This window comes from Vipera berus, assembly GCF_964194415.1.
Source record: "Vipera berus genome assembly, chromosome: 11".
NCBI classification, from domain to species: Eukaryota; Metazoa; Chordata; class Lepidosauria; order Squamata; family Viperidae; genus Vipera; species Vipera berus.
The window spans coordinates 8,814,137-8,825,725 of NC_138214.1; the positions used below are offsets into that span (position 1 = coordinate 8,814,137).

At 47.0% G+C, this 11,589-nt stretch overlaps 2 protein-coding genes across 3 annotated transcripts; one reads left to right on the forward strand and one right to left on the reverse strand.

The window, feature by feature from the left end:
* Positions 1-77: 77 nt before the first annotated feature.
* LOC308673005 (magnesium transporter NIPA2-like) lies at positions 78-6,070 on the forward strand. Of its 2 annotated transcripts, none has more exons than XM_081336365.1 (6): positions 78-161; positions 2,161-2,299; positions 2,917-2,973; positions 3,379-3,469; positions 3,722-3,882; positions 4,770-6,070. In XM_081336365.1, exons 2-6 carry the CDS (start codon positions 2,161-2,163, stop codon positions 5,372-5,374), a joined length of 1,053 nt encoding a protein of 350 aa, XP_081192491.1. In that variant the 5' UTR covers positions 78-161; the 3' UTR covers positions 5,375-6,070. The 2 variants fall into 2 exon arrangements, with proteins under 2 accessions (XP_081192491.1, XP_081192490.1); XM_081336364.1 differs by lacking the exon at positions 78-161 and adding an exon at positions 1,268-1,377.
* A 1,569-nt stretch (positions 6,071-7,639) lies between these two features.
* TIMM8A (translocase of inner mitochondrial membrane 8A) lies at positions 7,640-10,821 on the reverse strand. The gene is made up of 2 exons (XM_081336366.1): positions 10,584-10,821; positions 7,640-8,617 (listed from the first exon to the last, which is right to left on the reverse strand). The coding sequence occupies exons 1-2, from the start codon at positions 10,713-10,715 to the stop codon at positions 8,456-8,458; spliced, it is 294 nt and encodes a 97-aa protein (XP_081192492.1). The 5' UTR covers positions 10,716-10,821; the 3' UTR covers positions 7,640-8,455.
* Positions 10,822-11,589: the final 768 nt, after the last annotated feature.

Sequence of the window (11,589 nt, forward strand, 5' to 3'; positions counted from 1 at the left end):
GGGAGTAGGGAAGAGGGGGTTGTACTGCGCATGCTCGCCGCTGCCCGGCTCCTCCATCGGCGCTGTCCAACTTTCCTTCTGCCGTCCGGATCGGGAGCGCCGGAGTTGCCCGCCTCGCTCGGCTCTCCCTCTCTTTTGGGGAGGGGTCCTCTAGGTCTGGGGTGAGTTGGAGGGGACGGTGGGGAGGGAATGAGCCCGGGGTTGGGTGAGGGTGATCGTTTTTGGCAGACAAAATGAAACTTTTCAATTAGTGTCAAGAGTAGTTGCTTTTTTATCGAGATGGAAAAACTGATTTAGCATTCCCCCAAATGTCAAATTTCATCTTACATGCTGCAAATTATGAAATACGCTTTTCCGTGCTCTCGAATTCTGTCCTTCTGACTTGGGATTACTGATCACTTTGGGGAGTACACAGTAAAAATCGTTCGACTTAGGAATTTTGCCCTGATTTTTTTTTTTAAAAAAAGCAATTAATGTAATGGTTGGCTTATGGTTAATTTTTAATTTTAATCCCATTTATATCCCGCCCTTCTCCGAAGACTCAGGGCGGCTTACAATCTAAGAAGCACAAATCAATGTGCTTAGCAATATTTTTATTTTATTTTATTTTTATTTTAATCCCATTTATATCCCGCCCTTCTCCGAAGACTCAGGGCGGCTTACAATCTAAGAAGCACAAACCAATGTGCTTAGCAATAGCCTTCATTCTATGTATATGCCTGCTTATTAGGGCTTTTGGGGGCCCCCCAAGCGGCATTATTACAAAGTCAGCTTAATTGCCCCCAACAATCTGGGTCCAACAATCTAATTTCAATTTTCCTTATTTTCTTCACAAAGGCATTAGTGAATATGTACTCCAAATATCTATTCATGGGAAGCCCCTTTGGCAGTCTAATAAGAACTATCTTATTTTGGTCTAGATTGTAGTACTTGTAATGACTTCACTAGTCAGAAACTGAACATGCACACATGGGTCGGCACAAGATATTTGGCTGCATTCACTCTTGCAAACTTTAGTGGGCAGAAATTGAAAGAAAAGTTGGTGTTGCGGTTGTTCATGAAATAGCTACCTATAATGAATATTTAGCAGTGCCGCTTAAACAATGCACCATTTTTTGATTGCTGAAAAAATCCTTCCAGTTGAAATTCTCTGTCAAATGCAGGGTCCTGCTCGTCATGTATGGGGAGGCAGTAACTCTGGGTGGGTGGGGTGGGGGGCTGGATCTCTATGGAGGGAGGGGGGCGCAGGTAGGATGGGGCGAGTCTGGCAATGTTGGAAGGGAAGCAGGTGGGCGAAACGGACCAGACCGGGTCTTCCCCCGGAGCTTTCCTTTGGACTACAACACCCATCGTGCCCGGGCAAGGAATCCCGGGGAGGTAACGCTATGCCCAGGCTGAGAGAGAGGCCTTAAAAAGTCCAATGTTGGTTCAACCTTGTAAAAGTATTCCTAACGTGGAGTCCTTAGAACATTGAGTAATAGGGCTGGGAGGGACCGTAGAGGTCTTCTAGTCTAGCCCCCTGCCCCCAGAGCAGGAGACCCTCCCATCAGTCTGGATACATGGCCCTCCAGCCTCCTCTTGAGGGAGCACCCCTGACTTCTGGAGATGAGCCTGGCACTCAGCCAAATGGGCTATCAACAGACCCATGGAGCTCAACCACCTTTGCACACTATTCAAGAGAGACAATGAAAAAGCTGAGGAGGAAAGGAAAAGAGCTGACACACCCAGTTAAGCAGGGATTAAACACCAGACAACAGGGAGAAAAGAAGAGCCCAACCAAGGAACTGCCAAGGGGAAAACATCAATACTAGCAAGTGTATAAACAGGGAGAAAACCCCACACTCCCCAGCACTGATGATGCTGGGAAATTGACACACCCTGCCTTAAATTACATGGTAGAAACCCAAGTGGCTACTTTCACCCAATAGATCTAAATCAGCTCATTTCACAAAACGGCTACACACCCAAACTATTAGGAAATAGAGTGTTCTCATCTCGCAGCATACTTTCACGTAGAGGTAGGAGGAGGGTGGATGATTAATTAATGAGTCAGTTTCAGGAACTTGCACAATCCCACTCCAGAAGATCTAAGGCAGCATTTCTTGGATAGCCTTAACTCTGATTTCTCTCCTCCTGCTTTTTTCCTTCAAAACAATCCAGATGGGGACGTCCACGGGACATTACGAATTCTACGTTGGTGTGGCCTTGGCTATAACCTCCAGCCTATTTATTGGAAGTAGTTTTATCCTCAAGAAGAAAGGACTTCTGCGGCTGAATAGCCGAGGGGCCGTCAGAGCAGGTAAGCTAGCCAAATGAACATGAGAGGTTAAAAAAAAAAAAGCAGAATATAGGTGTTGCTGGGAGTTGTAGTCCTCCTGGGCCCTGAAGGTTTGTCAAGAAAATTGTTCTGAGGAATTGGAAAAGTATGATTCCTGACGTTAGGGGCAGGACTGAAGGAGGAGTAATTAATCTGTTTTGGAAAAAAACGGATATATCTGCTCATTAAAAAAAAAGACACAGCACGTTGCCTGAAGAAGCTTCTTGGATGAGAAGTGAAATGTTTTCAAAGAAAAAACAAAGTCCAGTTGCCTTTAGAAAAAGCATCTTTGGGACACAGCCTGTTCTCCTTTGGCATAGGTTTTATGATGCTGCGTAATAATGGGAACTCATTATTTCCTTTCGTTTTAAATCTGGAGGCTGGGATTGCTTGCTGCTTGAGGGATACGCGATAGTGTTCTCCTCTTTTGGATTCAGTTTTTTTAAGATAAACTCAATGTGTTCTGTTTGGCTTGGTTTTAAAGAAAGCCACTGGAGTCCACTGCCTAGCTTTCTAGAAACGTCAAATCTTTTCTCAGACAAGTTTTTCATTTTATGTGAGCCACTTTCTCAGTTTCTGATCACTTTTTTTTCCCCCAGGCCTGGGAGGTCATGCATATCTGAGAGAGTGGCTATGGTGGGGAGGACTAATATCCAGTAAGTACATCTCGAGGCTTGTCTCTTTTCCCTTAACTATTTTAATTTATAGGACCAGTGGTATGTAGACGTTCTTGAAGGAGCAGCTTCCTCTCTCATAAAGATTGCTAAGAAATCTACAAAAGTGATTACCATCCCATTTAAATATTATCGTATTTTAGGGATATCGTCGACCTATAAGAAAAAAAAAAAGACACAAAGGGAAGTTCATGGATTTGCTTCAGGTCGTTATTTCTTCCTTATACCACCCAATGGACGCCAATCCACTTTGTATCCTGGGGGGGGGGAAAGTCTCATTTCCGATCGCAACTAAGGAGTCAAGTCAAACTCAGAACAAGCAACGACTGAATTGCATCATTTAGGAGTGTTTTTTTCCAGTTCTGATGAGTTGCTTTTATTTTACAGTGGGAATTGGAGAAGCTGTGAATTTTGCTGCCTATGCTTTGGCCCCAGCCACGCTGGTTACTCCTCTAGGAGCCCTTAGCGTTTTAGTCAGGTAAGTTCATGCTATAAAAGAGAATATTTGTAGCTCAGGGTTGAAATCAGGGGGTCCTTGGTGCTCTCTGAGCTTGCTGGTTTTCTTGCAGACGTTTCACGACCCAACTAGGGAACATCATCAGTGCTAGCGCTCAAATTCATGTTGTCAGACACACCTTAAGAGACGATTCCTTAACTTTCCAGGACCGTCTCTGTAGCTGCTGAGTGTTCTCTTCAAGCAAACTAATCTTTTCTTTCTTTTGTTCTAAAGTGCGGTTTTGGCCTCCTACTTTCTGAACGAGCAGCTGAACATCCACGGAAAGATCGGGTGCCTCCTTTGCATTTTGGGATCTACTGTGATGGTGATCCATGCTCCTCAAGAGGAAGTGGTTGCCAGTCTGGACTCAATGTTGGAGAAACTGAAGGATCCAGGTACAGAACACGTGGTTCCTATGCAGGTAGTCTTGACTTACAGCCACAATTAAGCCCAAAGGTTCTGTTGCAAAGCACAAAGTTTGCACCATTTTATGACTTCTTGCCATGCTTGTTAAGGGAATCACTGCAATTACTAAGCTAGTAATTAGGGGAGACATGAAAGCAGTGTTCCAGTATCTAAGGGGCTGCCACAAGGCAGAGGGGGTCACTTTGTGCACCAGAGCACCAGAGGGAAGGACGAGAAACAATGGTTGGAAACTGATCAAAGAGAGAAGCAACCTGGATTTAAGGAGAAACTTCCTGACAGTGAGGACGATCAACCAGTGGAACAGCTTACCCCCAGAAATCATGGGCGCTCCATCATTGGAGATTTTTAAGAAAAGACTAGACAATCACCTGTCCAAGATGATGTAAGTCAGGGGTGTCAAACTCCCGGCCCACGAGCCGGATGCGTCACTGGGAAACCATGCCCACCCCATTGCCGGCAGTGGCGAAAAAGCTCCAGTGCATTGCGCGATGTCGCAAGTTTGACATGTCTGGTGTAAGTTCTCCTGCTTGAGCAAGGGGTTGGACTAGAAGACCTCCAGGGTCCCTTCCAGCTCTATTCTAGTAACACGGTTGTTAAGTAAATCTAAATTCCCCATTGACTTTGCTTGTCAGATAGTCACAAAAGAGGGTCGCATGACCCCGGGCGCTGCAACTGTCATAAATACATGCCAGTGGCCAAGTGTCTGAATTTTGATCACGTGACCACGGGGATGCTGCGGCGGTCATCAGTGTGAAAAGCACTCACAAGTCACCTTTTTTCAGTGCCGTTCGAACTTCGACAAGAACAGCAGCATCTGAGACACAAAACATCCCTTTATTTTTCCTTCCTCCTCCAGGATTTATTGTGTTCGCCACCTGCGTGGTGGCCAGCTCGGTTCTTCTCATCTTTGTGGCTGGACCTCGCTACGGGCAGAGGAACGTCTTGGTGTACATCCTGATCTGTTCCTCCATTGGCTCGCTTTCCGTCGCTTGCGTCAAAGGCCTGGGCATTGCCCTGAAAGAGCTGTTTGCCGGGAAGGCCACCTGGAAAGAACCATTGGGATGGATGCTGTTCATTAGCTTGGTGGTCTGCATCAGCATCCAGATCAACTACCTGAATAAAGCCTTGGACATCTTCAACACGTCTGTGGTCACCCCCATCTATTACGTTCTCTTCACCACAGCCGTTATGACCTGTTCTGCGATTCTGTTCAAAGAGTGGCAGCATCTGGTTCTCATGAACATCATTGGTACCATAAGTGGCTTCCTTACCATCGTCCTGGGCATCTTCCTTCTCCATGCGTTCAGAGACGTGCCTTTCACCGTGGATCTACTGCCTCTCTTCCTGAGACGCAAACAGAAAGATCTACCTGTGGCTTCACGGAGAGAGGGAGACAAAGAACAGTCGTATCTTCACCAGCCTCTCCTGGATCCAGAGGACTTAGAGAAAGAGAGGTCATAGAAACAGGAGAGTTACAACAAAGTTTATGAAAGCTAAGGTTGATTTAAAACCATTAGGCTCTTTTGGAAGTCTCTAAAGCTCTTACTTAAGGGACGTGGTGGCTGAGTGGATTAGGACGCTGAGCTTGTCGATCAGAAGGTCGGCAGTTTGGCGGGTCAAATCCCGAGTGTCGCGTAACAGAGCGAGCGCCTGTTACTCGTCCCAGCTTCTGCCAACCTAGCAGTTCGAAAGCACGTAACAATGCAAGTAGAAAAATAGGGACCAACACGGTGGGAAGGTAACAGCGTTCCGTGCGCCTTTGGCGTCTAGTCATGCTGGCCACATGACCACGGAGACGTCCTCGGACAAGCGCTGGCTCTTCGGCTTTGAAACGGAGATGAGCACCGGCCCCTAGAGTCAGAAACGACTAGCACGCATGTGCGGGGGAACTTTTACCTTTACCTTAAAGCTCTTACCACTTCTCACCAAAGAACTTTTTCCAGGCAATGTAGAATTATTTGGGAGCCGTTTTCTTAAAAAAAATAGTATTTTTACTGGGAGCATACATGAATCCGCTGGAGCGCTGTTAAGATTCAGGCTGATAAACAAGCAGTGCCTCCGGGATTGGGTGTAGTTTCTTCTTTCCAACTTCAAGAAAGAGGGTGGAACCTGGGAGCGTCTTGATAGCCTTGAGACCTCATTAAGCCACTGTTGAAAGCATACATATCAAAAGTGGTGACTTTTAAAAGCATTAAAGAATATTTTTCAAATGTGTGTCTTTGGCTGCTCGATTTCTTTTTCCTTAAAAAAGAAAATAACCAGTCCCTTATTTCACGTCTAGAAATGGACTTGCGCTGCTATCTATTTTTTGTGTTGGCAATCAATCATTCGAGTGAATTCCTAGATCAGCTTCTCTTTTCTTTTCTAGCAGCGGCAACGAAGGGTGGGCGATTGGCTATTTAAGTATAGAAAAATGACTTTGTGCAGACTTACGTTCAAGGATTTAGGAAAACCGAGGATTTAGGACTTCAGACTAGAGAGTGAAACCCTTAGTCCAAAAGTGAGGGATACCAGTGCTGAGTTTCTCATCTGTGATAATAAAGGCTACCGCCAAGTTTCCACCTTTTTCCATTTTTACTTAGCTCAGCTCCATCCCATCATATAGCAGAGACTTGACAGAAACTTCTCCTATTTACATTCATGTCCCCAAAATTTCTTTGCCTCGCATCCAATGACTTGGCCATTCTCAATGAAATCAACATTTCACGGTTTCTGGTAAGGACTGCCCGCTTTACGAATTGACCGGCAATAGGTCAACGGCAAGGTATGACTTGCATGTAAAATTTACCTTTGAAAGTTTTCTTAGTTGTTCCTAGAAAACAGCTTCGATATGTTTATACTATGTCAATTTTCGGAGCTACAATATGATAGCCAGGCAAAGACTGAGGGTCTTCTATCAATCAGCCAAGGAGTTAACCACGCTCCAAGTGGGGGGAAAAACCCCACTCCCATATTCCAAGATCTCCTTTCTAAAAAAACTTGGAAGGTTAGTAAAAGTAGTGGTGGTATTTATGAACTTTTGGAAAGTGGGATTTTTTTCCCCCTCCATAATTTTCTGCTTTTTGACTAGGACAGCCGTAAATAAAGAGCATGGAAAAGAGGAAAAAAAAGTCATAATTAACAAGCTCGGTGGAGGTAATTCATAAAATTGTCGAGATTGCCCCACAAGAAACATTTAGCATGTGTCAGGCTTTAGGATACCGAAGATTCGGTTGCAAGAGAAATGTTTTCTTTTAGCCTGTTTTTCTCCTGATCAGTCAACGGCAGACCAACACAGCAATCTGTGTTGGAATCTGGAACACTTACACAGATTTCTAAGCTAGTGAAATAATTTATAGCAGAAACTTGACAAGAAACTTCTCCTATTTACATTCACGTCCCCAAAAATTCTTTGCCTCACATCCAGTGACTTGGCCGTTCTCAATGAAATCAACATTTCACGATTTTTTGGTAAGAAAGACTGCCTGCTTTACGAATTGACCGGCAATAGGTCAATGGCAAGATATGACTTGCATGTAAAATGAGAACATGAAGAGCAGAGCATTCTAGTTCTAAAAAGAACCAGGACTCGTTCTCAGAACGATGCCGAGTCCAGAATTTAATCACACTCACTTTGAGACCCCCACTTTTAGGAAGGTTAGTCTGGAACGTGCAACTTCTACTAAAAGCATTCCCTTTACATCAGAACTTTGGCGAACTGGAAGGAATGAACCCAACTCAGAAAAGTTTAAAATGCATCCAATTGATGTTTATTCCACTGATCAGGAGGCAAGGAATTCAATGTAGAAAGTCGAGACTGATTTTAGTACTTGGCAAGACACGCTGGACCACAGGAACGGCAACCCCACTCAACAGCCACACGTCTGGGGTGTTTCTTTCTACTGTGCTGAGGTAGGTTTGACAAAACACCTCATTAAAGACAACGGATCTCTTCTGGCACCCTTTTACAAACTAACCCCGTGCTCCTCTGTCCCAACGGCAAGATCCACCCACCCGCGGTTTACAAAGGTTAACTCGGCTGCAAGTTCAAACAAGTGACAGTTGGATCGTTTGAAAGGGCAGTGCCTGCCCTTTTCAAGGCACGTTTGCACCCCTACTTTTTCCCTGGAGCTGCGTTAGCATCTGAGGCCTCCCAGTCCCCTTATCTCACAAAGAACATTTTCAAGTTTCGAAGGGGTGTGTTTTCCCCACCTTACTGCTGGGTAAAGATAGTCAAGGCAACATTCTGTTATGAAGCTCCCATTATCCAGAGGGGGGAAAAATTAAAACCTAGGGCAGCAGAAGTCCGGGTTAAATAGCAGATGTGTGATGTCGCATGGTTATTAATGTTCACCCAGTGGGCATTTAACACCAGAACTAAACTAGGTGACCAGGACGCCCTGATGTCCATCTCAGACGTGGGGGCCAAGCTCCCTCACAGCTTATCATTGTTAGGAATCCTTTCTTCGGTGTGTGTTTTTATTTTTTCTCCTCTTCCTCTTCCATTCAAAGCAGCGTTCTCCTTTTGAAATGAAGGAAGCAGCACCAAGCGAGCGCTTCCGCTCAGTCAGAGAGACTTTCGGAAAAGGGCGACTTGGACTTCTGCGTCTGCTCCAGCCGATTAAGAATAAACTGACTGGTGTCAATGAAACGCTCGACACAGTTCACAAAGCAGGTCTCAGCTCGGCTGTCCAGCTTGGGGCCAGGTTTGTCCATGCATTTTTCCTGTTTGAGGGTTACAAAAGAGAAATCATTCAAGAGGCAGGGCACCCGCGCTTTCAGGCTTCAGACCTACAATGAGCAAAGACGTAAATCTGATGGGTCTGACTTTGTTTTTCTGCCTATCCGAAGGGCTGCAAACCTTCTTGTTCAGGCTCGTATCCACCCACCCGCCCACAAAAAAACTTACAACGTGCACAATTGGCAACATTTGTCACAAATGTTGGTTTTGTACAAAGATGAGGTGCTTAGCCAGCTTAAGCGCAGAAGCCAGGCATCAATCTGGCAAACAAGCAGATTGGAAGACATTGTTGCATGGAAGTTCCCTTATTTTGCTTAGAGAAGCAGAAATGGGAAGAGTGGATTTCAATACAGGCAGTCCTCGACTTACAACAGTTCACTTAGTGACTGTTCCAAGTTACAACGGAACTTAGCCACTGGAAAAAAAGTGACCAATGCCTTTTTTTTCACACTTACGACCTTTGCAGCCTCCCCAGTCGCATGATCAAAATTCAGAAGCTTGCCAACTGGCTCCTATTTATGACATTTTGCAGTGTCCCGTGTGTGTGAGTGTGTGTGAGAGAGAGAGACGCAATCCCCTTTTGCCACCGTCTGACAAGCCAAGCCAATGGGGAAGCCAGGTTCATTTAACAACGGTGTGACTAATTTAAGAACTGCAGCGATTCACTTAACAACTGTGACAAGAAAGGCCGTAAAAGGGGCCAAAGCTCGCTTAACCAATGTCTCGCTTAACCACAGAAATTTTTGGGCTGTTAAGTCGAGGACTACCTGCAGTGGGGATCGCTGACACCGACACGGTGCTTGTAAAAGCGTGACGCGGTGGCAGGCACAGATCCAAAGGAGAGCCACTAGATCACGCCACTCATGGGATGACCCCGAACCCCTGGCTCAGCCTAAGCGGTCCTTCTTAACAGGGCCGTGGCGTGATTCCAATTAGGGGAAAACCCCCGCTAAGCTGCTTCGAGCCTTCCAAAGAAAAACACGGACAGACACGCAAGACATAAAAAGGCCAAATGGCAATGCCCTACCTACCGGCACCCCAAGAGCTCCCAAGGTACCACGCCAAAGAATGCCACTCCGTGCAGCCTCTCCAATTCCTAGATGCCGCCCACAAGCCTGCTTGGCACACAGCCAACAGCTTTTCTCCCCATAGAAGCATCCTGCGATTGCCAGCAGCAGCTAAAACTCCACTCCTAGGAGAATGCTCCTGATCCTGGAGGCTCTATTCCAGCCTGTTCAAAACTGGTGCACCCCACACCGGGGGGGGGGGGGGGGGTGGGGTGGGTGGGATTATTACCCCTGAACGGCCAGCGAGCCTCGGGGGTAGGGAAGGCTGCTGCAAAGAATGGCACCGATGGCCCCAGCGCCCCCATTCTTAACTTCCCCTGACCCAACCGGGGGGGGGGCAGATCAACTGACAGCAGTGTGTCCCCCAGGGGAGGGAGGGGCTACAGGTAGTCCTCGACTCACAACGGTTCTCTTTCGTGGCCGAAGTTGCAACGGCAGAGCAAACAGCCGACTTACGACACCTTTGCTGTACTCAAGACCGTTGCAGCCTCCCTGCGGTCGCGTGATTGACGGTTCGGACGCTCGACAGCCGACTCCCGTTCAGGATGGTGGCAGGATCGCGGGGGTTTCCCCCCCCCCAAACCCGGGGTGGGTGGGTGGGTCACGTGATCCCCTTTTGCGACCTTCCGACCAGCGAACTCCCGGGAGGGAGGGGGGAAACCGACCCACTTTCGCTTAACCAGCGCGTGAGCCAATTTAAGCGCCGCAGCGCTGGCCCGCGGCAGGCAAAGCCGTGCAAAAAGGGGGGCGTAATTTCTCACTTAGCCAGGTAACAAGTCCTGGGGCTCCCTTCCGGCCGTAGGTTGAGGACTCGCCGTGCTAGGGGGGGGTTCTCCCGCCCCTGCCCCCCCCCTCGAGTGGCGGGGAGTCCCGCCGGCCCTACCCAGCACAGCTCCGTCATCTGGTGCACGAGCTGCTGGAAGCGCTGCTTCTGCGTCTCCACCTCGATGAAGTGCTGCACCTGCGGGTCGTTCACGGCCGCGCCCAGGTCCCCCGCGACGGACGACGGGTCCATGCCGGGCCCGGCGGGAGGGCAGAGCCGGCGGCTGAATGGAGCGGGCGAGCGACCTTCACGTGCCTCCCCGGGCCGGCCCTCCGCGCATGCGCGCCCGCTGCTGCTGCTTCTTTTCTCCCCAGGCCCGCGAGCGCCCGCGCGCTTCCGTTTTCCGGCGGAGCATTGGAGAGGAAAGCGGCAGAAGGGCCGGGAGGGAGAGAGGGAAAAAAAAAAAGAGGAAATCAGGCGTTGGGGCGCCCTCTCCGGTTTTGGAGTGGTATTCACTCGACGAGTGCCAACGCAATGTAATTAGCGTTGTAATTTTCTTACTGTATATGTATATGCTTGTGATTTATATGTATGTATGTATATGTATGTGTACGTATATGTATGTGTACGTGTGTATATTTTTTTTAAAATTCCATTTATATCCCGCCCTTCTCCGAAGACTCAGGGCGGCTTTACAAGCTTAGCAGTAGCCTTCATTCTATGTATATGCCTGCTTATTAGGGCTTTCACACACACCCCATGTGGCATTATTACAAAGTCAGCTTAATTGCCCCCAGCAATCTGGGTCCTCAATGTATGTGTACGTATGTATATGTATGTGTATGTATGTATATATGTGTATGTGTATATATGTATGTGTGTGTGTAGATAGATAGATAGATAGATGATAGATAGATAGATAGATAGATAGATAGATGATAGATAGATAGATAGATAGATAGATAGATAGATAGATAGATAGATAGATAGATAGATAGATAGATAGATAGATCCCATCTGAAAGGTGTTTTTTTTAAAAAAAAGTGATTTATCTTTATAACTTTCTTTTCAAAGCCAAGCAAATAAAAAAAATGATCAAATCTTGTATGGAGACTTGCAATAACAT

What these genes read in the sequence shown, in the direction of transcription:
- LOC308673005 (XM_081336365.1), top strand. Translation starts at nt 2,161, where the DNA reads ATGGGGACGTCCACGGGACATTACGAATTCTACGTTGGTGTGGCCTTG. An exon ending in GCCCTTAGCGTTTTAGTCAG is followed by an intron (nt 3,470 to 3,721) that starts GTAAGTTCATGC and finishes TTTGTTCTAAAG; the next exon opens with TGCGGTTTTGGCCTCCTACT. An exon ending in GGAGAAACTGAAGGATCCAG is followed by an intron (nt 3,883 to 4,769) that starts GTACAGAACACG and finishes TTCCTCCTCCAG; the next exon opens with GATTTATTGTGTTCGCCACC.
- TIMM8A (XM_081336366.1), bottom strand. Translation starts at nt 10,715, where the DNA reads ATGGACCCGTCGTCCGTCGCGGGGGACCTGGGCGCGGCCGTGAACGAC. An exon ending in AGATGACGGAGCTGTGCTGG is followed by an intron (nt 8,618 to 10,583) that starts GTAGGGCCGGCG and finishes ACCCTCAAACAG; the next exon opens with GAAAAATGCATGGACAAACC.